Below are 25583 nucleotides of genomic sequence, written 5' to 3'. Positions count from 1 at the left end.
CAAGAGATGTAATTCAGATGAGTTAAATCAAATCCTTTGTAACTCTGACCAGGATGTCTGCTAAGCCAAGTAATTCTTTAGCTTTTATCTTGACTCTGGTAATTATTTTTGGAAAATAATTCTACTTTTAAGAAAACAAACATTTTAGGAGGAAAATGTTCTAATAGAAAAGTTCCAATGAACCCAAATATTATTGTGAATTTTACCATCCCTCATTGAGGCACTGTTAAAAAAAGGGAACACAGAAAAAAATAACAAATCAACAGAACAGTTCACACCTCTATCACAGTTTCAAATACAGAATTTTCAAGCTCTCCACGAAAGAGGCACAGGATTGAAGGCCTTTAAGGTGACATTCCATTACACATTATCTAGAAGTTTACCCAAATTTGTAAAAATCTGATACAATTAATTAGCTAATATATGACTGGATAAGCATCTGTCCATATGATTTTTATGCAAGAGCAAATAAAGACAATTTTGCACTTAAGAACATGACTGATCAACTTGAAAGCAAGATTTATTTATTTTTATTGTTTGGGACATTTGCAAAATTGATATTTATGAAATAAATTCTATATCCAATTTCAGAGCCTCAAGTATCTGAGCAGTTTAATTAAATAGATGCTCTTTAATTGAATGTGCAAAACATTTTGAAATTAAACCATTCCATCCTTTAAATGTTCCATTCTGATATGAGAGCATCTCTTCTGAGAATACAAGAGATGGCCCAATCTTGAAACTCATTTAAAATTCAGTATATTCAGATATCAAAATGTACTGACCTGGAAGTATTTTGCACATTTCTATGGTCAATCACATTTTGATTTCTGGGGAAGGATAGGGCTGAATTTCCATTAGCTTTGGCTGTGTGATTGTCTAGCTTTTCTTTCTGACTGTTGTGTCAAGAAGAAAATATTCCTATTATCATTGAATGTTAGAACTTTGTTGCTCTTCCCTCTTCCCTTCCCCTGGATGATTTTAGAAATTAACAACAAAACATTCAATATGTGAACTGAGCTACCGAAGGCATTTTTGCTTTGATTAATATTCAGGGTAACTGCCTTGCCCTCAGAAAATGGTTCTAGCTTCTAGAAGACTCCAGGGCACAGAACATTTCCCTGATTTAGTGTTATTTCCTAAAAACTTCTTTGCACGTTCAAGTCAGCTATACTGTTTCTCCCTAGGATTCAAGTCAGTTAAAGGATTCACCCGTGTCCTGCACTGTCTGCTCCACACTGTACTGTAGTTCCAAACTGCCTGTGCATTCACAACACCCAGCCTTTCGCTCTTGGCTCCCTTGCACTGAATTCCGCTTTGCATTTTTCCCACAAAGTGAACAACGGCTTGATTCTTCTCGCACATGGGTCCTCATGTGGTTCACCAGGTTGAATTTGTGCAAGAATCTTTTCCCACATTCGGTGCACTGATGGGGCTTGACCCCTGTGTGTACTCTCCGGTGTCTGGTGAGGGTGGATTTACGTGAGAAGTTCTTCCCACATTCGGGGCAAGGGAAAAGCGCTTCTTGTTTGTGCAAGGGCTGTTTTTTCAAAGCTAGCTGACTGTTGGGTGTCTGGTGAGCAAAGGGAGTTGCTTGCAAATTGGGAAGAAGGCGATTTCTCTGTCTTTTTGAACTTTCCTGTAACAGATACTCTTCCTCATTTTTAGTCTGTATTTCATCACCTGCTAGATTAAAAAAGAAAAAAAGTTATTACTATTTATGTAACTATACACTAGAGTTTCATAAGCTTCACTTTTGCAACAAGACAAACACTTTAATTATTTAATTACAGACTGATATATATATGTGTGTGTGTGTGTGTGCGCGCGCGCGTATATATATATGTGCGTGTGTATATATGTGTGTGCGTGTATACATATATATATATGTGTGTGTGTGTGCGTGCATGTGTGTGTGTGTGTGTATGTATGTATGTATGTATGTATGTATATATATATATATATATATATATATATATATATATATATATATATATATATATATAGGTCTTTGGTTGTTCGGGTTTTCTCCCGCGTAAAATTGGAAGTGTCTTGGCGACGTTTCGACGAAGTCCCATTCGTCATCTTCAGGCTGGTGCTTTCAGCTTCGTGCTTTGAGCAGCAATGTGTGGTCTTAGCTGTTTCTTCCTTTTAACTGCCAGTGGGGGTATGAACTGATTGGGTGGGAGCTTGGCTGTGTTCTGATTGGGTGGAGGTGTGTTCTGAATGGTTAGGGGCTTGGCTGTGCTCTGATTGGCTGGGGGAGTGTTCTGTTTGGTTGTGCTCAGGTTAGTCTGAGTTGCAGAGGGGTTTAAGATTTTGGGCTGCCTTGCTATTTTTTTGGCTTCGCGTTCGTGGTCGTGCCTCCTCTTCATGGAGGGTGTCAGTTTGCTTCATGTATGGATTGGAGGGGTTTAAAGTGGCTAATGATGCAGCTGTGGTCTGGCTTCTGGTTTGTGGTCGTGCCTCGTCATCGGTGTGGCTTTGGGTTTGTTTTTTGCGTGGATGTGTGGTGGTGACCTCCTGTGTGGTTTTTGTGAGTGTGGGTCTGGTATCATTTTTTGTGTTAGGGAGTCGTTTGTCAATAAGGGCGGGTTTCCAAATGGCTGGTAGGCGGGAGGTATCATCTCGCTTGTTCATGCTGTGTGGGCGTTTTTCTATCTCGATGGCTTCTCTGATTATTCTGTTATTAAAATGTTCACTTTTGGCAATGGTTCTGGTATTTTTAAAGTCAATTTCATGTCCTGTGGCTTTAAGGTGTTGGACCAGGGAAGATGTTGGTTCCTCTTTTTTGACTGAGTTCTTATGTTCTTCAATGCGTGCACTGTATATACGGTGTATGTATATATATATATATATATATATATATATATATATATATATATATATATATATATATATATGTTTTCTGAGGTTTTCGCGGGTGTTTGTATGTAGGTCTTTGGTTGTTCGGGTTTTCTCCCCGTAAAATTGGAGTGTCTTGGCGACGTTTCGACGAAGTCCCATTCGTCATCTTCAGGCTGGTTTTCAGCTTCGTACTTCGAGCAGCAATGTGTGGTCTTAGCTGTTTCTTCCTTTTAACTGCCAGTGGGGGTATGAACTGATTGGGTGGGAGCTTGGCTGTGTTCTGATTGGGTGGAGGTGTGTTCTGATTGGTTAGGGGCGTGGCTGTGCTCTGATTGGCTGGGGGGTTGGCTGTGCTCTGATTGGCTGGGGGGTTGGCTGTGCTCTGATTGGCTGGGGGAGTGTTCTGTTTGGTTGTGCTCAGGTTAGTCTGAGTTGCAGAGGGGTTTAAGATTTTGGGCTGCCTTGCTATTTTTTGGCTTCGCGTTTGTGGTCGTGCCTCATTTTCATGGAGGGTGTCAGTTTGCTTCATGTATGGATTGGAGGGCTTTAAAGTGGCTAATGATGCAGCTCTGGTCTGGCTTCTGGTTTGTGGTCGTGCCTCATCATCGGTGTGGCTTTGGATTTGCTTTTTGCGTGGATGTGTGGTGGTGACATCCTGTGTGATTTTTGTGAGTGTGGGTCTGGTATCATTTTTTGTATTAGGGAGTCGTTTGTCAATAAGGGCGGGTTTCCAAATGGCTGGTAGGCGGGAGGTATCATCTCGCTTGTTCATGCTGTGTGGGCGTTTTTCTATCTCGATGGCTTCTCTGATTATTCTGTTATTAAAATGTTCACTTTTGGCAATGGTTCTGGTATTTTTAAAGTCAATTTCATGTCCTGTGGCTTTAAGGTGTTGGACCAGGGAAGATGTTGGTTCCTCTTTTTTGACTGAGTTCTTATGTTCTTCAATGCGTGCACTTATTCTTCTGTTGGTTTGTCCGATGTATGTGGTGGGACAAGTGGTGCATGGGATTTCGTATACTCCTTGATTTTCTAATTCAATTTTATCTTTGGGGTTTCTAAGGATGGTGGATATTTTTCTGTTTGTGCAGAATGCTGTTTTGATGTTGTGTTTATGGAGGATCTTACTGATTCTGTCTGTGGTGCCTTTTATGTATGGGAGGAGGGCTTTGCCGTTTTCTTGTTCTTTGTCTTGGATTTTAGTGGGGGTTTCTTTTTGGATTAGGTTTGTAATCTTATTTCTTTGGAATCCATTGGATGTTAGTACATTGGTGAGAGTGTGTAGTTCGGGTTTTTAGGTGTTGTTCGTCAGCTAAGCGTTTTGTTCTGGAGATGAGTGTCTTGGCTACAGAGTTGATCTGTGCTGGGTGGTGGTGTGAGAGAGCGTGCAGATAGCGGTTTTGTGTGTGTTTTCTACTGGTATATGGTGTGTCCTAGGGAGCCATTGGATTTCTTGTAGACTAAGACATCCAGGAAGGGAAGTTGGTTGTTAGCTTCTGTTTCCATGGTGAACTGTATTTTGGGGTGTAGGCTGTTGAGGTGTGTGAGGAAGTTGTCCAGTTTTTTCTTTCCCATGTGGCCAGATTATGAAGGTGTCATCTACGTATCTGAGCCAGAATTTGGGTTTGTGATCCGATTTTTCTAGAGCTTGGGGTTTCAAAGTGTTCCATGTAGAGGTTTTGCAATGACAGGTGAGAGGGGTGATCCCATGGGTGCTCCTTCTGTTTGTTTGTATTTTTGTCCGTTATAGATGAAGTAATGTGTTGGATAGGCAGTGGTTTGTCAGATCTAAGATGTGTTTGGGGGGGTTATATTTGTTTTGGATAGCTGTCAAGGCTTCTTTGATAGGCACTTGGGTGAAGAGGGATATGACATCGAAGCTCACTAGTAGGTCGCTGGGCTGTAAGTTTTGTTTCTTTATGATCTCTATAAACTGGAATGAGTTTTTTACGTGTGAGGTGATGGATTCTGCATAGGGCTGTAGTTGTTTGGCGAGAAATTTGGCTAGGTTTTGTAGAGGTGAGCCTATGGAGCTGACTATGGGTCTGAGTGGGGTTCCTTCCTTTGTGTATCTTGGGAGACCATAGAGTTTGGGGCATCTGGATGATTTCTCTCTGGGAATGATTCTTTGCTGGATCTCTTCGCTAATGGGGGAGGCTTTTATTTTGGATCTGGTGGTTTTTTCCAGGTAGGTGGTGGGATCTGTATTTAGGGGTTTGTATGTGGAGTCTTGGAGTAGGTTGGTTAATTTGGTTTGGTAGTCAGATGTGTTTCATAACCACCGTGGCGTTGCCCTTGTCTGCTGGTAGGATTATTATGCTGGTGTCTTCTTTCAGGTTACGTAGTGCTGTCTGTTCCTCTTTGGGTAAGTTTGCTTTTGGGTGGCTTGCTGGTACAGAGGATGTTGGTGATTTTCGAGTCTGATTCTGTTAGCCATCGTCGGGTTGATTTTGGTCAGGCTGGTTTCAACTCCACATATAATGGTTTCAGTGGGGATGTGTTTGGGAGTGACTGCAAAGTTGAATCCTTTGGAAAGGACATTGGTTTCGGCTTTGGTGAGGATCCTATCTGAGATGTTATGCACTGTTTGTTTCATGTGTGGCTGTGAGGGAGGAGGGGTTTGTTTCTGGCGTTCTTGTAGTCTTCGGAGTTTGTTGGTGTGTGTATCTGTCTTGAGGGGGGTCTGTGTTTCGGCTCTCCAGACGGCGAGTTGTTTGGATTTGTCCCAAAGTGCGGGGTGGATCTTGTTGCTGAGTTTGAGGTGGAGTGTGAGGAGATCTTTGTTAATTCGGTCTAGGAGGAATCTTTTTGTGTGAAGTTCATTTCTGATTAGGGCCAATTCTGTTCTTTTCAGGATCCGTTTGGTGGCTGCAGAGTTGGAGTGGAATTTCAGTTGGAAACATGTGGGGATTAGATTTTGATCTCGGCAGTTGCGTAGGAATGTGAGGTCGCATAAAATGGAAGCTCTTTGGACTTCAAGTTTTTCATAGGTTCTGGTCAGATGGTGGATTTCCTCCCCGTAGAGATTCGATATTTGTTTTCTGAGGTTTTCGCGGGTGTTTGTATGTAGGTCTTTGGTTGTTCGGGTTTTCTCCCGCGTAAAATTGGAGGTGTCTTGGCGACGTTTCGACGAAGTCCCATTCGTCATCTTCAGGCTGGTGTTTTCAGCTTCGTACTTCGAGCAGCAATGTGTGGTCTTAGCTGTTTCTTCCTTTTAACTGCCATGGGGGTATGAACTGATTGGGTGGGAGCTTGGCTGTGTTCTGATTGGGTGGAGGAGTGTTCTGATTGGTTAGGGGCTTGGCTGTGCTCTGATTGGCTGGGGGGTTGGCTGTGCTCTGATTGGCTGGGGGTTGGCTGTGCTCTGATTGGCTGGGGGAGTGTTCTGTTTGGTTGTGCTCAGGTTAGTCTGAGTTGCATAGGTTTTTAAGATTTTGGGCTGCTTTGCTATTTTTTGGCTTCGCATTCGTGGTCGTGCCTCATCTTCATGGAGGGTGTCAGTTTGCTTCATGTATGGATTGGAAGCGTTTAAAGTGGCTAATGATGCAGCTGTGGTCTGGCTTCTGGTTTGTGGTCGTGCCTCATCATCGGTGTGGCTTTGGGTTTGCTTTTTGCGTGATGTGTGGTGGTGACATCCTGTGTGGTTTTGTGAGTGTGGATCTGGTGTCATTTTTTGTGTTAGGGAGTCGTTTGTCATAAGTGCCGTTTCCAAATGTCTGTAGGAGCGGGGAGGTATCATCTCGCTTGTTCATGCTGTGGGGCGTTTGTTCTATCTCATGGCTTCTCTGATTATTTCTGTTATTAAAATGTTCCCTTTTTGGCAATGGTTCTGGTTATTTTAAAAGTCAATTTGGTCTCTAAGGGACAAAAAAATACACAAACGAGAAGGCGCACCACCCTGGGATCAACAACACATCCAACTGTCCACCACCCTGACCACCCCTCTCACCTGTCATTGCCAACCTCTACATGGAACACTTTGAAACCCATGCTCTAGAAAAATCGGATCACAAACCCAAACTCTGGCTCAGATACGTAGACGACACCTTCATAATCTGGCCACATGGGAAAGAAAAACTGGACAACTTCCTCACACACCTCAACAGCCTACACCCCAAAATACAGTTCACCATGGAAACAGAAGCTAACAACCAACTCCCCTTCCTGGATGTCTTAGTCTACAAGAAATCCAATGGCTCCCTAGGACACACCATCTACCAGAAGAAAACACACACAAACCGCTATCTGCACGCTCTCTCACACCACCACCCAGCACAGATCAACTCTGTAGCCAAGACACTCATCTCCAGAACAAAACGCTTAGCCGACGAACAACACCTAAAACCGAACTACACACTCTCACCAATGCTAACATACATGGATTCCAAAGAAATAAGATTACAAACCTAATCCAAAAGAAACCCCCACTAAAATCCAAGACAAAGAACAAGAAAACGGCAAAGCCCTCCTCCCATACATAAAAGGCACCACAGACAGAATCAGTAAGATCCTCCATAAACACAACATCAAAACAGCATTCTGCACAAACAGAAAAATATCCACCATCCTTAAAAACCCCAAAGATAAAATTGAATTAGAAAATCAAGGAGTATACGAAATTCCATGCACCACTTGTCCCACCACATACATCGGACAAACCAACCGAAGAATAAGTGCACGCATTGAAGAACATAAGAACTCAGTCAAAAAAGAGGAACCAACATCTTCCCTGGTCCAACACCTTAAAGCCACAGGACACGAAATTGACTTTAAAAATACCGGAACCATTGCCAAAAGTGAACATTTTAATAACAGAATAATCAGAGAAGCCATCGAGATAGAAAAACGCCCACACAGCATGAACAAGCGAGATGATACCTCCCGCCTACCAGCCATTTGGAAACCCGCCCTTATTGACAAACGACGCCCTAATACAAAAAATGATACCAGACCCACACTCACAAAAACCACACAGGATGTCACCACCACACATCCACGCAAAAAGCAAACCCAAAGCCACACCGCTATGAGGCACGACCACAAACCAGAAGCCAGACCGAGCTGCATCATTTACCACTTTAAACCCCTCCATCCATACATGAAGCAACTGACCCCTCATGAAAATTAGGCACGACCAACAAAACGCGAAGCCAAAAATACAAGGCAGCCCAAAATTCTTAACCCCTCTGCAACTCAGGACTAACCTGAGCACACCAAAAACAGACCCTCCCCCGCCGAATCAGAGCACAGCCAACCCCCCAGCCATCAGAGCACAGCCACCCCCTAGCGGGAAGCCAATTCATCGCACCGCCAGCCCTAGCCCACATCAGAACACACCTCCACCCAATCAGAACACAGCCAAGCACCCACCCAATCAGTTCATACCCCCACTGGCAGTTAAAAGGAAGAAACAGCTAAGACCACACATTGCTGCTTGAAGCACGAAGCTGAAAACACCAGCCTGAAGATGACGAATGGGACTTCGTCGAAACGTCGCCAAGACACTTCCAATTTTACGCGGGAGAAAAACCGAACAACCAAAGACCTACATACAAACACCCACGAAAACCTCAGAAAACATATATATATATATATATATATATATCCCCTTTATGGATTACTGCCTTGTCGTGGTGAAGGGGCTTGCGTAACTCAATGAAGCTATAAGCTATGCCGTGCAGGGCCACCCAAGACGGACAGGTTATAGCAGAGAGTTCTGACAAAATGTGATCCACTGGAGAAGGAAATGGCAAACCACTCCAGTATCTTTGCCATGAAAACCCCATGGACAGTACTAAAAGGAAAAAGATATGACGTTGGAAGATGAGCCCCTCAGGTCGGAAGGTGTCCAATATGCTACTGGGGAAGAGCAGAGGGCTAGTACTAGTAGCGCCAGAAAGAATGAAGCGACTGGGCCAAAGCCGAAAGACGCTCCGCTGTGGATATATCTGGTGGTGAAAGGAAAGTCCCGATGCTGTAAAGATTTTTCTCCAATAGGACCTAGAATGTAAGATCCATGAATCAAAGCAAGTTAGACGTGGTCAAACAAGAGATGACAAGACTGAACATCGACATCTTAGGAATCAGCAACTAAAATGGACAGGAATGGGTGAATTTAACTCAGATGACCATCAGGTATACTACTGTGGGCAAGAATCCCTCAGAAGAAATGGAGTAGCCTTCATAGTCAATAAAAGAATAGGAAAAGCAATACTGGGATACAATCCCCAAAATGACAGAATGATCTCAATTCGAATCCAAGGCAAACCATTCAATATCACAATAGTCCAAATCTATGCCCCAACCACTGGTGCTGAAGAGGATGAAATTGACCGGTTCTATGAAGCCCTACAGCACCTTATAGAATTAACACCAAAAAATGATGTCCTTATCATCATGGGGGATTGGAATGCTAAGGTAGGAAGCCAAAAGATAACCGGAATAACAGGCAAGTTTGGCCTTGGAGTACAAAATGAAGCAGGGCACAGGCTAATAGAATTTTGTCAAGAGAATACGATGGTCATAACAAACACTCTTTTCCAACAACCAAGAGACGGCTCTACACATGGACATCACCAGACGGTCAACATAGAAATCAGATTGACTATGTACTCTGCAGCCAAAGATGGAGAAGCTCTATACAGTCAGTAAAAACAAGACCAGGAGCTGACTGTGGCTCAGATCATGAGCTTCTCGTTGCAAAATTTAGGCTTAAATTGAAAAAAGTAGGGAAAAGCACTAGGCCACTCAGGTATGAACTAAATCATATTCCTGATGAATATACAGTAGAGGTGACAAATAGATTTAAGGAACTGGATCTGATAGACAGAGTGCCTGAAGAACTATGGATGGAAGTTCGCAACATTGTACAAGAGGTAGCAACTAAAACCATCCCAAAGAAAAAGAAATGCAAGAAAGCAAAATGGCTGTCTCAGGAAGCTTTGCAAATAGCTGAGGAAAGAAGGGAAGCGAAAGGCAAAAGAGAAAGAGAAAGATACACCCAATTGAATGCAGAATTCCAGAGAGTAGCTAGAAGAGATAAGAATGCCTTCTTAAATGAACAGTGCAAAGAAATAGAAGAAAACAACAGAATAGGGAGGACCAGAGATCTCTTCAAGAAAATTGGAGATATGAAGGGAACGTTTCATGCAAAGATGGGCATGATAAAGGACCAAAATGGCAGAGACCTAACAGAAGCAGAAGAGATTAAGAAGAGATGGCAAAACTACACAGAAGAACTATACAAGAATGAGCTTAACATCCCAGATAACCACAATGAGATGGTCACTGACCTCGAACCAGACATCCTAGAATGTGAAGTGAAATGGGCCTTAGAAAATCTGAGCAACAACAAAGCTAGTGGAGGTGACAGTATTCCAGCTGAGCTATTCAAAATCTTAAAAGACGATGCAGTAAAAGTGCTACACTCAATTTGCCAGCAAATTTGGAAAACTCAACAGTGGCCACAGGATTGGAAAAGGTCAGTTTACATTCCAATTCCAAAGAAAGGCAATGCCAAAGAATGTTCAAACTATCGCACCATTGCACTCATTTCACATGCTAGTAAAGTTATGCTTAAAATCCTACAAGCTAGACTCCAGCAGTATGTGGATCGAGAACTACCAGAAGTACAGGCAGGATTTCGAAGAGGCAGAGGAACTAGAGATCAAATTGCCAACATACGCTGGATCATGGAGAAAGCTAGGGAGTTCCAGAAAAACATCTACTTCTGCTTCATTGACTATGCAAAAGCCTTTGATTGTGTGGATCACAACAAATTGTGGCAAGTTCTTAAAGAGATGGGAGTACCAGACCATCTCATTTGTCTCTTGAGAAACCTATATGCGGGTCAAGAAGCAACAGTGAGAACGAACACGGAACCACTGATTGGTTCAAAATTGGAAAAGGAGTCCGGCAAGGCTGTATACTGTCGCCCTGCCTATTTAACTTATATGCAGAGCACATCATGAGAAAGGCAGGGCTAGATGAATCAAAAGTTGGAATTAAGATTGCCGGGAGAAATATCAACAACCTAAGATATGCAGATGATACCACTCTAATGGCAGAAAGTGAAGAGGAACTAAAGAGCCTCTTGATGCGGGTGAAGAAGGAGAGTGCAAAAGTTGGCTTGAAACTCAACATTAAGAAAACCAAAATCATGGCATCCGGCCCTCTCAATTCCTGGCAAATAGATGGGGAAGAAATGGAGGTAGTGACAGATTTTATTTTTCTGGGCTCCAAGATCACCTCAGATGGGGACTGCAGCCAAGAAATTAAAAGACGCTTGCTCCTGGGGAGGAAAGCTATGGCAAATCTAGACAGCATACTAAAAAGCAGAGACATCACCCTGCCAACAAAAGTGCGCATAGTCCAGGCCATGATTTTCCCAGTTGCAATGTATGGCTGTGAAAGTTGGACCATAAGAAAGGCTGAGCGCAAAAGAATTGAGGCCTTTGAACTGTGGTGCTGGAGAAGACTCCTGCGAGTCCCTTGGACTGCAAGGCGTTCAAACCGGTCAGTCCTAGAAGAGATCAACCCCGACTGCTCTTTAGAAGGCCAGATCCTGAAGTTGAAACTCAAGTACTTTGGCCACCTAATGAGAAGGAAGGATTCACTGGAGAAGAGCCTAATGCTGGGAAAGATTGAGGGCAATAGAAGAAGGGGACGACAGAGAATGAGATGGCTGGATGGAGTCACTGAAGCAGTAGGTGTGAATTTAAATGGACTCCAGAAGATGGTAGAGGACAGGAAGACCTGGAGGAACGTTGTCCATGGGGTCGCGATGGGTCGGACCGACTTCGCAATTAACAACAACATATATATATATATATGTTTTCTGAGGTTTTCGCGGGTATTTGTAGTAGGTCTTTGGTTGTTCGGGTTTTCTCCCGCGTAAAATTGGAGGTGGGAGAAAACCCGAACAACCAAGACCTACATATATATATATATATATATATATATATATATATATATATATATATATATACCGTAAATGCCGGCGTATAAGGCGACTTCCGCGAGCGCTGAAATCGGCGCCAAAGACGGGGGTCGTCTTATACGCCGAGTAGTCTTATACGCCGGAAATACTAGTAGTTTCCGGCGTATAAGACGACGTTCTAGGAATGCGGCCCGGCTATAAAGACGGGGTCGTCTTATACGCTGGGTCGCCTTGTACGCCGGCATTTACAGTGTGTGTGTGTGTATATATATACATATACACATACATACATACATACATACATACATACATACATATATATATATATGCAGTAAAAAACAAATAAATATGAACACCAGGATAATATCAAACTAGAAATCGTTTAATAAAAATGCTGAGCTTTCGTCGGCCAGCACTACCGACATCATCAGAGCATGGGAGCAAGTCAATGGGAGTCCCCTTTTTATGATACTGGCCGGTTTTGCGCACGGCTCCTGGACCTAGTCATCGGTCCACCCAATGTTCCTAATTGTTTTACTCTTAAAAGGCTCGCGTTAGCTGTTCCCTTGGTGGTTTTCAAGGCTGCTGTTCCATTATCCACTTTTCTTTCTCCAATCCCTTCCCTCTTGCATACACCACTGTCTGCTATCCCACCATTAATTTCTAAAGCTGCTGTTCTCCCTTCCCCCTTCTTTTCGCCGATCGTTTTCGTCGTGTGTATCCAGTTGCATCCAGCGACTTTAAAAACTAGTGGAGATACAGCGGACAACCATAGGCACATGAGGAAAACGATCAAAAGAAAAAAGGGGGAGGAGGGAGCAGCAAGTCCGGAAATCAATGGGATGGAAACAGGCAACTGGATACAGCGTGTATGCACGAGGGAAGGGATTGGAGGAAGGAAAGGCAGCCATTGTAATTCCACAACAACTTTGCAAAATAAGATATGATAAAATAGAGTAGAAGACCAGAGGTTTATGGCTCAAGAGTTATTTGAACTTGGATCTCGTTAATCCAGAATGATTCTCTGGCCCAATTTGGTCCCTTCAGATACTCTATTTCAATCCCATAATCTCTAACTAAATGACTATATTATCAGAATTGACTCAAGATATTTGGAGTCTCAAAACCCTTACCTGCTGAGGAGGCATTCTCATTCAGCTCATCCTTATTTTCTCTGCAAAGCACCGTCTGCCGGGTATCTGAGACCACTTGCTCACTTTCTGGAAAATTCATAGACTCCTCAAGCATATATGGCCCTAGCACCTGAAACAGCAGTTAGACACCATTCAAGGCAAAGGAATACACCAAGCAGAGTGATATAATTTTGTCAGGGAAAGTAGAATGCAAGTAGGAAAACAGCAACACAGAGAAACATTTTCAATCATCTTTAGTGTCTATCTAGGGAAGTCAGTGGTATAAGACAGATTCAGATGTGTGACTGTAATAGTTGTCAATCCAGGAAAAAACACTTTACATGTGCTGTCTTTAACTTTAATCTGGAATTTACTAAACCCTAACCAGACAAAGTCAATTCTTGGCTAGATGCTGGATGTCCCCAACTGCCACACCTTGCAAAATGTATGGAATCTTTTATTTCTGGTAGTTCAAAATTCACACTTGCTTGACATAAACTTGGATCTCTCCAAGAGTATTCTGCTACTGTTTCTGTGAATTTTAATAGTGTATAAGGCTGTCTGCATCAGCTGATATTCATTTAAATCATTCAGGTTCTCTCAGAATGCTGCTCTGCTCTAAAGATGGGGAAGGAGAGGGATGTCAAATTTGTGTGGTTAAACAATCTAAGAGAACAAATGCTCCTCGTGTTGCTTCCTCACTTTCCAGTTGCTTTCTTTTTGTGAACAAACAGAAAATCTAAAAAGCAATAAGGACTCAATTTCAGTTCAGTGCAATAACTTTTCATGGATGGTTTCAGAAATCACTTTCATTATACTTTAAAGAATACTATATAAACAAAGGAAGCACCTTTTTAAACAATTTAAATGAATATAGTATTAAACTTTTGGCACAGGACATTATTTTGACAGAGATGTTATCAAATAAACACTTGCCTGTGAAACAGGTGGTCAAATGGCTTTTGTGGAACGTGACTGTTTCTATTATGTACATCAGAACTGACTCACATTTTGAGCTGCTTGTAGAGTCTATTTTTTTTTAAAAAAAAATACACAAAAGAGGCAGTTTCTCCTCATGGGAGCTGGGCACTACTAAATAAAATTGTAAAAACTAAAAAAAAAAAAAAAAAAAAAAAAGGAATGCTTCAGCAACAACCAGCTCCTGTAGGTAGGTAGGTTGTTTTTCCCCCCCATTCCTGGATACTACCATGAGTGTAGGCAGAAACTGGTGCTTTTAAAAGTGATTTAAAACTCTAATTGCATGTTAGGACATAAGCTCCCAGGTTTCATGCTGGAAAGTGCTCACCTGTTGATCCCATCTCTCACTGTCTTGCTGCTTCAAAAGAAAATGTTCTGCCAAGGTTACTGCCTGAATGCAGGTCTTTGGACGATATTCCTGAACCCATTCCTGCATTTCCTCAGGCAAGACAGTTAGAAATTGTTCTAGGATCAACAACTCTACAATCTGTTCCTTGGTGCGGCTCTCTGGTTCCAGCCAGCGATGGCAGAGGCCCCGCAGACGAGAACAGACTTCACGGGGCCCTTCAGCCTCCTGGTAACGGAAATGCCTGAAATGCTGCCTCTGTCTTTCCAGACTGATAGCATCTTCTCGTAAGATTGCAGCTTTTACTTTCCCATAATCCCCACTTTCTCTAGGATCCAAGCTGTTGTAGGCCTGAAGAGCAGCTCCGTTGAGGGCTGGCACCAACCGAGTGACCCACTGTTCCCTTGGCCATTTGCAGGCCTCAGCCACATCCTCAAAAGTAGTCAAGTAGGTCTCAATGTCTTCTGTTAAGGTGAGTTCTGGTACTTGCAGATTCCTCCATGCAGGTGATTGGACTGGGGTAAGTTCTGGAGTTGGCAATTCTTGCCCTTGGATTTCCCAGCGTTGGGGTGCCTCTGGTCGTTCATTCCTGGTTTGCTGTGGTGTTACTAGCCGGAGACCTCCTCCTCCTGTTCCTACCGGTATAATACGATATGTTTTTATAGAGGCTTCTGACATTCCTAATGAATCAGAGCCTGCTGGGTCGGGTTCTTTTTCCATTTTCACCAATGGTTGCACTCGTTGTTCGAATGGTGTCTGACACTGGAAGTACTGGGCTACCATATTCCGCTTTGCTGCTATTTTCCTCCTCATTCTTTGGATTTGGAGTTTATGTAGGCTTGTGCTGAAGCTTCCAATAACTGGTCTGCCAACTGGAGAGACTATCAAGTGGAGAAATTCCTCGAGTCGTTTGCGTCTCAAACTAGAGGAAGAGACAATGACAACAAAGAGGAATATGAACACAGGTTTGTTTGTTTGTTTTTTTTAAAAAAAAACACAGTTACAATTGAACTACCTATTTTAATATGTTAATTGGGGACACCAATCCATAAAGATATTGCATGCTACCAGCACAAATCAGACTTGATTGGCCAGTAGGATCTATAACTATAACTAACATTAAAAGAAAACTAGCTATAACTACAGAGGCAGGTTACAAAAGGGTACATAAAGCTAACATTTGAAAAATAAATAACACATTTCATGTGCCTATTGCTGCTTCCAAGCTGCATTAAAAATTATTTAAACTAATTATTAGTAAAATAACTGTGTTATAGGACTTTTCTCTCAGATTAGCTAAACTGGAGAAAGCAGAATATTTTGCATAAAGTAATCTGTTCAGCTATTAAAACTGCAATCTTTTGTATATTTACTTGAATTCAGAAATACAGCTAGCCCTAGAAGACAGGAGACTGAATTTTAGTCCTGCCTTTGGCATGAAAGCCACACATGAAAGAGTGACTTTGGGCCAGTCACTCTCTCACCTGAACTGATCTCACAGGGTTATTGTTGGGAAAATAGGAGGAGAAAATAGTACTAGTTATGTTTGCTGCCTTGAGTTACTTATAAAAAACAATAGAGGCAAGATAAATAAATTTCTTTCAGAAATATACATGACAAGGTTCATAGTTTCTTCAAATTGTAAACTTCACAAAACCTTTCCTTGACAAGCACCCTGAAATGCTTCAATTTGCAGTGATCTGGTCACGCTTGTAATACACTGTATAAGAACTCAATTTTCCCCTTTAAATGATATCTCCATTTAATTAAATGTAATACTTTCTATGTTAATCTCAAGAACTGAACTAAGCATGACATGGAAGAGAAAGAAGAAAGCCAATTAATGAAGGGAGGGTAAAGTCTAAATTTGACTGGCATAAAGGACGGGAAAGGAATGGTTTAATTATTACTTTCATATGTTACTTTCCATAGTTTTATAATTTATGATTTGAGGCCAGCTCATTTATAATTGATCATAGTTTATGTTAAAGACTGTTGTACAAGGCTGTGGGTTGGAAATTTTACATCCTCCAGCTGTTTTGGCCTGGACCTTTCTAAAATTCTTTATTCTAAGTTGTGATGATGGTCAAAATCTTGAATAGTTTAAAAGGGGGACTGAATACTTTCAGGCCTATCATCTAGAAAATTCAATGTTATTTTTAGGGCAGCATGACTCCAAACACCAACTATACGACAATATGTTGCTTCTGAGCATTATTGGACCATCTAGTTGTAATAAAAAAAAAATGCTGGACTAAGATGGGCCTTTATCTTATCCAATGGGGCTGTTCTTATATTCAGTACTTATTTAAGTTATATTGCCCAAGGTTGATGGAAATGATGGAAGTTGAAATCCAAAACATATGGAAACATTTCATATATTCAGCACCAAATAATATGAATACAAACTTCCAAATGCTTCCATCTACATGAAAAGAAATATTTTAGTTCTTATCAGATGTTGTGTTAAACCAGATTTTATTATCTTGGCTTGTTGGAAATTTCTAATACAATGCATAAAGGCTTAGGTGAAAGAGCCAAAAGTTACAGAAGATTATATATATGACATTTAGAACAGTTGGTTCAAGCCACCATTTTAAGACTCTACAATGTCCCCCAGATTATCTCTGAGATTCAGAAAGGACTTGACCACTTTAAAAATTTAAAGTCTTTAACAATCATAAAAATTAAAAAATGAAACCCAAGCCAAATGGTCCTTATTTGTCCCTAGCTCAGATTGGGCCTGTTTAACCAACTCTGGAACACTGAAGAAAATTATAAAATAGTCGAAAATAAACTTCCAGCCAAGAGCCATTAAGGGTTAACTAAAGAACTTACTAGAGGGCATTTTTCCAGCTTCCCTCTTCTAGATTCCTAATTTTTTTTCTAAATAAAAGAAGATAACAGAAATACAAATTCATTCACAAAATTACTCCAAATTGAAACAAGAGACTATGTACAGTATTGTCTTTGCCATTAGTTCAGTTCTTAATTCTACTGGCTGAATGATGCACTGGGCATTGAGCCAAGAAACACCAAAACTTTTTCAACACGTACCAAAAACTGCACACAGGAACTGACCAGATTTTTTTAGTGTGGTAATTCAGTGGTATGAAATCATGTAGAATTAACTATTATAAATTCTAACAATAAAAAATAGAAGACATGTATTCATTTAACATATATAATGCAATCAATCATATTTAAACAAAAATATAGTAATAGTATTTTTTAGCTACCTCCATTAAAAATGTACCAGTTTAATCTGTTATCCTGAGATCGTTGTTTAAAAAAGAAATGTCGGAGATGGCATTTTAAAAATATCAACCAGATGTACTCCTTTTATACGTGACAAGTGGAAGGAAGGTTTTCTGTTCAGGCTGACCAGCAAGACAGTTCCAAGAATTATGTGAAATCTCAATTTAGAGATCATAAATAGCCATCAGTAGAAATGATACTTTTCCTGTCACATTTAGCAATTCAAAATTGATTTCTGGTGAAAAGATTACACCACTAAGCAAACATCCCCACCATGTACAAGAAAAATCTAAGCATGCAATACTGGTCAAAAGTAAATTTAGGATTTATGAATGTACGCCTTGCTATCAATCAATCCATCTTTCCAATTTTTTCTTGCTTGCTGGTTGGAGAAGAAAAGGATCAAAATCCTTAGAAAGCTGGAATACATCAGTGTCTAAGTAACTCTTAGAAGTATTCAAATTTCTTTAATAGGAATTTTAGATCACCATACCAATATTGAATTCTCTGCAAACAAATTCATTGTTTCAAAGAGCAGTTTCGCTAACTGAGGGATAATCAAGATATTCATGGAATAAGATTTCTAATGTTTCAAATAGTCAAAAATATTTTCAAATGCAAATACAATGCCAGGATAGATAAGGAGGAAGGAGGAGAGAGAGAGAGAAAAAAAGAAATCTTACTAGTTTTGACTCTTCTACTCATCCAGCCTTGGCAACCAAAAACTGCAGATTCAGTCCAGAATGTGCCTGCTTGCCCACTCCAAATGCTTTACTTGATATCAGTTTTTTAAAACTTTCAGATTCCCCAAAGACTTAGTTGACTCCTGCCTTTGCAGCCCCCACTTTCTTGAACCTGTTATTCATGAATCCCACCCCCCCATCTCAGAGCATGCTCAGATTAACAAAGTTGTACAACTGACTGGGCCTCATTGCACCCATGTGGTTTCAACCCATTTTAGATTTCCCACAAACAGTGAGAAACTGTTAGTATGCATGCCATTGGTGTGCTTGCAAACAAAAGCCCAGCCCATAACAGAGCATTAACTTCACAAAAGCAAGCCATCAACTATCCAGACTGCCTGGCTCCATCTTTTTCCAGAAGTCTGCCCAATAAACATCTTTATAAATATATGCTCATCATTTTAATATGATGCACCATTCTATAGGCACAGAATCTAGTACTTCCATTTTTCAAAAATGTATAAGCTTGCAGTTGGATCAAACTGATCCAGTAAAAAGAATGTGCTCAGGAACTTTATAAATAACACTACAGAATAAAATGTTCCTAGAGAAAAAGAAAGGATTGAAATTACTCTTCTCAACAGGGAAATAGGAAAAGCATTACTAGTTGATATCAGGCTGTCATGAAGATTTGAAATGTCTCTTCATTAGAAGTTTTACTTTCACTGAAACTTATTTATTAGTAAAAGCTTTTAAGAGTGATGTCTATCTGAAGATAACATTAAAGACATTGTTACATTCATGTACAAGCCATGGTTGATTGAACCATAATGAATTTAATCCAATTTTCTGGGTACAAATATCAAACTGATCACAGTGGCTGATTTCACACAACAGGCTGAAATGTGGTGGGCTAATTACTGTGCAAAACACAGTTGTTAACAGATGACTCAAACAAATGGAGTCAAGGACAGGTTTAAATTGCAAGGATAAAGCAATTTAGGATTAAGACGCCTTTGGACAGAACTGATTGTATGGAAATGTGTTAATACATCCATAAAAGTTCTTTTGGCAACAGTACAGATATGATTCATCATTGCCTTCTTCTGGGATATTTTCTTAAGTAAATTCCCTCAAAATTAGATTAATAAAACATACAGCGGCCAAGCTGCCCTAACCTGATCTAGATATAAAACAATTAGGATACAAAAGATGCTAGGACTATCCTTTGGGGTGGAATGGAATATGAGTGTGTGGAAGTGTGTGTGTTTGAGAAAGAGTGTCTTGGGATGGAGCAGTATATAAATTTGGGTAATGTGTATCTTCCGCTGAGTAATAAAGCCATAACCCTAGATGAAAACCTACTGAAACAACACAGATTACTTCTATGTAGGCACTAGATAGAATCTTCACTTTTTAAAATCAAAATAAATTAATCTGGCATTCAAAAATATGTTTTATTACAGCTCCTTGGATCTCCAGCTTTTAATCACACTTATTTTACTTTTGCACCTCCATCCTGAGGAGCAAGGCTCGCTGCCTTCAAATAAGTTTAGTCCCCGGAAAATAACGCAGGTTATATTTGTCTAAGAGCCGGACTGAAGCTAGGCATCTAGGAGGAGTATTATCTGCTCCGCCCATTGATTATTAGGAGGAAGATTAAAACAAAAACCCTGAACAGTACAGAACTCCTGAACAATATTTGTGATCACTCCTGCCCCAAGATCCCCCTTTCCCTAATGTCAACAATTCTGACAAGGTCCTTCTCCCAACTCATCTTCCAAACCAAGAGTGGACTTTTTAAACTAGCACACATTTACCATGTCAGCAGACTAGTTAGACCCTTCCCCAATTTGCTTCCTCCTTCCCTTTCCCAGACAGTTTGCAGGTTGCACAGAAGTCTTTATCAGGCAGAGATCTCTGGTCTAAAACCAGAAGCGACCAGATCCCTTAACTTAAGACCTTCACCTACGGCGTAACAGCTGATGGAGCAGCTCCGGAGGGAAGAAATATACCTTTGTCGAGCCTGACTGAAATTAAGTTCTGCCCAGCAGCGTGCACTAAACACCAATCCCAGTAAGATTCCCGACCATGGTTTCAAATAAGGAATCCTGGTAATGCAACTTTGGCCAAGGATGCCGCAGGCTATTTCCCTTGAGCTTCTGCCAGCGGATAATTTCCAAATTTAAAAAAAAAAAAAAAAGGTGCCGGGGCTCAAAGCTGCCCGGAAGCCACTTCTTCCTGACCCGGGAAGTCCTTCCCCCTAATCATCCCAAAAAATGTAGAAATTGGCTTCAGTGATGCATTGCAACGGGAAGGTATTTTGGAAATGTTGGGAGTTTCTCCCCCCACCTTTCTTTTTTCTTTTTTCACCCTCGGGTGCTTATTCATTTATTGCCAGCACTGAGGCTTTCTGTGCAGAAAAGCACTCCCGGTGCTGCGAGCAAATCTTCACAGTGGAAAGTAAGGTGACAACGAGTGAAAAGGGCAGCGCCTTCAGGGTCCTAGATCCGTCCGTCTCGTTAGGGAATCCTCTTAAGAGGATTCGGGGGTAAGAGTTTTTAAGAGTGAATTTTGGTGAGGGCACCGGAAAGAGGCGTCTTGGAAGAAGACAGTAGGGATTAGCTACAATACTTGATTATACTGTTATTGTGCATGTTGGAAATATAAATTGGAATATAATTCGCATACTAAGTTTATGCAGGTTGCCTCGTGTTTGTGTAGTACACTAATAAACTAATCTGTGAACCGAGCTCGGTTCAGGTAACCCTGAGGTTGCACCCCGAAAAGGCTAACGCCATTTTGAGCTTGCTGTGAGAAGCTTGGTTGGACCTGTTGAAGAGGTTTGTTACCTACTCCTTGCTTTTGTTGTACCCCTTTTTGTGCTTCATCCAAAAAGCCTTCGTATTTCTATTAGACAGTTGGTTTTCCAAATGCTGTGGAATTCTGTTTTAGGGAATCTTCTCTTAAAGGATTTTTGTTTCTTTGTTTTTAAGATGGCCATTTTTCAAATTTAATCTATCGCTATACCTTTAAGAGCAGGTTTAATGGCAGATTAACAGTGCCTAGTTGACCTTGTCTGATCTCAGAAAAGCTAAGCAGAGTTTGGCTTGATGAGTAGTAGAATAGGCATTGGAAATCCAGCCATTATAGTTTGGACTACAAAGTGGAAAAAGAAGAAATAATCCTGGAAGAAAAGCCATCAAAGGACTCTCTGATAATATTGTATTTTGGGCCAGAAATTATTTGTTGTTTGGACCCTCAATTCTCTGATAATAAAAAGAAGTCCAAGATCAGTGTCCTATAGTTTGTTCAGCTCAGAAGCAGTTTTCTTTCCTGATTGTTTGCATATGGGTGGAGGAAGTGATTTTTGAGGAAGGGAAGAAATTAATTGCAGCCATCTGATTTATTTTGGATATCTTTCATAAGAGGCGGCAGGATTTCCAGGAGAGAGAGAACAGCAATTACTAGGAAAAAAACCCACTTCTCATGAACCATGGTGCCTCTGGATGTTTTAGAACAGAGGTCCTTAGCCTTTTGAGCACCAGGAACCGGTTCTATGGAGAGAGGTTTTTCTGTGGATCAGAGGGGGCCTGATTTCATGTACTGCCTGCATCCCACAGATGGGGCTTTGCTTGTTTGCGCAGACCGGTTTCTGGCATGCTGCGGACCATAGCCGGTCCACGGACTGGGGATTGGGGGGCCCCTATTTTAAAACATATCTCCCCTAAGTCCCAGCCACTGACCTGGGATGATAGGAGCTGCAGTTTGAAACTTCTGAAGGACATCCTATTGAGTGTCCTGTTTTAGGAAGGCAACTACTTCACACAATACTCTGTTGTAGTGATTTTTCTCTTTATCTTTGCTCAGCAAGCAAATTATCTTCTTTAAAAGTCAGTGTTTCAGTTCTCATAACAGGCTAGGGCAGCGGTTCTCAACCTGTGGGTCGGGACCCCATTTGGGGTCGAACAAGCATTTCACGGGGGTCGCCAAACAACACAGTCCGCCATTTTTTCCCCTTTTCCTTAGCTGTGCTACTCCCTTTTATTCTATTGGCTTTTGAAAGCCAATAGGAATTGTCCAGGCTGTCGCTGCCTTGCTGAGCCCGCCAAAAGTCCCATTCTGCAAACGGTGCTGCAAGTTTTCTGCAGCAAAGGCGAGCTGTCTGGAAGTTTCCACCCCTCCCTGCTGAGCAACTACTAAAAATGTAAGTAAAAGAGAGCCAGGGGTGGGAGGTGGGAAGCCAGCGGGCGCAGGGAGGGTTGCTGGTGTGTGTGGAGCCCAGCGGGTGCCTTACCTCCCTTGGGCTGGGTCAGTTGCCCAGCCAGCTACGCCTCAGCCGGCGCAGGGGGCGGCACCACGCATGTGCGGTGCTCCCGGACAGGGAAAGTCCTAGACTTATGACCGGTTGGGTAGTCCTTGACTTACGACCGATTGAGTAGTCCTTGAGTTATGACCGGTTGGGGGGTCGCGGCATTAAAAAGCTTGAGAACCACTGGGCTAGGGCCTCTATTAATTTAAACCTAGCTCCCCTTGTAATTTTGTGGATCATTTTTGCCCTCCCAACTTACAGCATTTCCTGAAGGAGCAGGTCTGTGTCATAAAATATAAGAGATAATGGTATGCAACGTTATAAACTGGAAAGGGTGCACTGAATTAGTATATTGATAACCAGTTTATATAGAGGTATAAGACCTGTACCCAAATAATGACTTTCTTTATATTTTCTCTGTAGATATATATTCTGGTTGTCTATATATCAATAGCCCTACAAGAAAGATTACTTTTTACAATGGAGACAAGATACCAGTTTATTCAGGAAGTACTGGACATGAGAGAAGCAGCTTGGGACCCCACCAATATTTGTAGTTGTTTGTATAGAATTCATACAATTCTGTCCTTTACTCTTACCTTTCTTGAATTCTTTTTCCAGCTTGTCAATCAGAAACTTGGGAAGAGGCTGTCTTGTTTTGTGGGAAGTAGAATAATTATCTGTAGGCTGCTGGGCCCACTTCAAAATGCTGATCACCTATAAATTTCCTGGAGATACCAGGAAATGCCTTGCCAAGCACGATTCTGCCTTTCTACTTTGAACTTTGAGGGGGAGGGGGGCTCCTCAAAGTTCCCTCCAACTGGAAATTAAAGTGACTTGGATCAGATGACAAGAGTTGTCAGTAATGGTCCATGCATTATGGAATATTCCCCCCCTTCACCCCTCATTTCCCAGAAGTCTTTGAAGACTTGGCTTTGTCATCAGGCTTTGGTTTCTCAGGGGACCACTGATACCTTGAGGGGGCTCATTGCTAATCAAATTGTATGTATGTGTTTATGTCTGTGTTCAATATCTTTATATTTTTTATTTTGCTGCATGCTGCCCAGAGTAACGTCTTGGGAGATGGCTGTATAAATTTAATAAATAATGAAGCATATTTCACCCAGGGGTACAATTCTCTTACTTTCCTTGACAATGAATGGCAATGAAAATGACTTTATTTCAGGGGGGCTTTGGGTTCTAGAATGATTTAGCACATATCTCTTTATTCTTCTAAACAATTCTTTGAATTGTTTTTCTCAGTATGGAGATAGTCAATTACATTGATTGGTATATATCACCTAGAATCATGCATATCCGAGGGCTTTGTGAGTTAAATAAATACTTTGCAAGCCCCAATTTTGTAGGAGACAATCTGTTCTTGAATAAATACTTTGCAAGCCCCAATTTTGTAGGAGATAATCTGTTCTTGAATGCCCTGTCATCAGTGTAGAAAATGGACCATGATAAGTCCAATGTAATCTTTCTCCCCAAGTGTATTTGTAGGAAGATGTTAAAAGGTAAAATTACACTGTACTATATCCCTTAATATCCACTGGCTACACACTGGCCAATTCAATCCATGATTTTAATTCGTGCTTAGTAATATTGAGTGGGGCATGAGATTCTTCTGCTGAAGTAATTGAAGTGATTGATAAATGTGTGTGAATGTCTGGCTTTTAATTTCTAAGGGTCTGCAACCTTTCGTGCTTTGGTGAAATCCCAGAGGAGAAAATTGTGTGGAAACATCTCCCACAGGACTTGTTCAGTTACAGAACCTAGGTATCCAAGGACACTGCAGAGTTATTGAGAGATGTATAAGAAAAACAATTTCAGCACACTCAAAATGCCATCTAAGGTATTGTGAGAATGAGGTGAAAACAGTTGAAATAAAAATCAATTCCAGTAACTTTCATGCTATCTCAGCAATCTTACTGCAACTTTTTAAGGTAACTTAGCATTTCTATTAAAAGTGGAAGTCTAAAATCAGGGCTTTACCTAATACAACTGGGTGAATTCTGGCTAAGACAAGATTTGAATGGGATTTTTTTCCCTCAACAATCTCTAAAGCTATAGATTTAATAAGATCTGTTGTTATGGAATAAAATCTGATAACCTCTAATCATCCAAGTACAGGATTATAAAGATCTGAATGACTACTAGATGGCAACACAAGCAAACAGAAATCTCATTTTTGCTGCCATCTACTGAACATGTGAACTGATGGGTTGTAGAATATAATCTTTGGAGAAGCACTGCTAACTCTCTTACCAGAATATTTCCATTTTTGTAGCTATTCATTTTCTTTACGCCAGAGCACTTTAAGGTAATTTTTAATTTTTTAAAATGTAATTATTACTGAGTTACTGTCCTTATATGTCACAAAAATCTAATTGTTACTCATATAATCTGAGAGATTTCAAAAATATTGCGTTAGATTCCATTATTTGCACATACAGGTAGTTCTCGACTTAGAACAGTTTGTATAGTGACCATTCAAAGTTGCAACAACACTGAAAAAAGTGACTTATGACTATTTTTCACATTTACGACTGTTACAGCATCCCCATAGTCATGTGATCAAAATTTGGATGCTTGGCAACTGGTTCATATTTATGAACGGGATCATGTGAACAGGTTTTGTGACCTGACAAGCAAAGTTGATGGGGAAAGCAGATTCATTTAACAACTGCTACTAACTTAACAACTGCAATGATTCACTTAACAACTGCGGCTAGAAAGGTCGTAAAATAAGATGATTTAATCTGGGAGGAAATCTGAGCTGGATCATGTTAAAGAAGACTAACACAGTGGGAGAAGGTCTTGTTGATTGATATCCTTGACCTAAGCTTATGTGGCCTTCTATTTAATAAGGTCTTATTCTGCTTATCTTCCTAGCTCAGGCAAAATTGGAGAGGCTGCCATCTGCTGAGATTTACAGGCTTTATCTTCACAATTTGAGTAGGAGTGTTATTCATTTGTGCTTGTGCCTTATAAAACTCATTTGTTTAGGAAAAGTATTTGATTCAAGGGTCTGGGTAGCATACTTTGTCAAATAGTGGACCATTAATGTCCATGGAGATTCTCA

General features: G+C 41.0%; 1 protein-coding gene across 3 annotated transcripts; it reads right to left on the bottom strand.

Annotated features, from left to right (window-relative positions):
* Nucleotides 1–491: 491 nt before the first annotated feature.
* Nucleotides 492–22202, bottom strand: LOC120309762 (zinc finger and SCAN domain-containing protein 16-like). 3 transcript variants are annotated; one of them, XM_039347304.1, is made up of 4 exons: nt 20199–22202; nt 14225–15164; nt 12919–13048; nt 492–1686 (listed from the first exon to the last, which is right to left on the bottom strand). In XM_039347304.1, the coding sequence occupies exons 2-4, from the start codon at nt 15053–15055 to the stop codon at nt 1196–1198; spliced, it is 1452 nt and encodes a 483-aa protein (XP_039203238.1). In that variant the 5' UTR covers nt 15056–15164; nt 20199–22202; the 3' UTR covers nt 492–1195. The 3 variants fall into 3 exon arrangements, with proteins under 3 accessions (XP_039203238.1, XP_039203240.1, XP_039203239.1); XM_039347306.1 differs by having other exon boundaries at nt 492–1683; XM_039347305.1 differs by lacking the exon at nt 20199–22202 and adding an exon at nt 18184–18319.
* Between the last annotated feature and the right edge of the window lie 3381 nt (nt 22203–25583).

This window comes from Crotalus tigris, unplaced genomic scaffold (assembly GCF_016545835.1).
Source record: "Crotalus tigris isolate CLP2741 ecotype Arizona unplaced genomic scaffold, ASM1654583v1 scf7180000018058.1502924, whole genome shotgun sequence".
Classification (NCBI taxonomy): domain Eukaryota; kingdom Metazoa; phylum Chordata; class Lepidosauria; order Squamata; family Viperidae; genus Crotalus; species Crotalus tigris.
Note: the sequence above shows the minus strand (reverse complement) of the source record. Positions and strands in the feature narration are given on the sequence as shown.

Excerpts from the sequence above, each read along its gene's own strand:
- LOC120309762 (XM_039347304.1), bottom strand. The coding sequence starts at position 15,055 with ATGAGGAGGAAAATAGCAGCAAAGCGGAATATGGTAGCCCAGTACTTC. Across the intron at positions 13,049-14,224 it reads GTGAGAGATGGGATCAACAG|GTGCTAGGGCCATATATGCT; the intron begins GTGAGCACTTTC and ends CTGCTGTTTCAG. Across the intron at positions 1,687-12,918 it reads TGAGAATGCCTCCTCAGCAG|CAGGTGATGAAATACAGACT; the intron begins GTAAGGGTTTTG and ends TTTTTAATCTAG.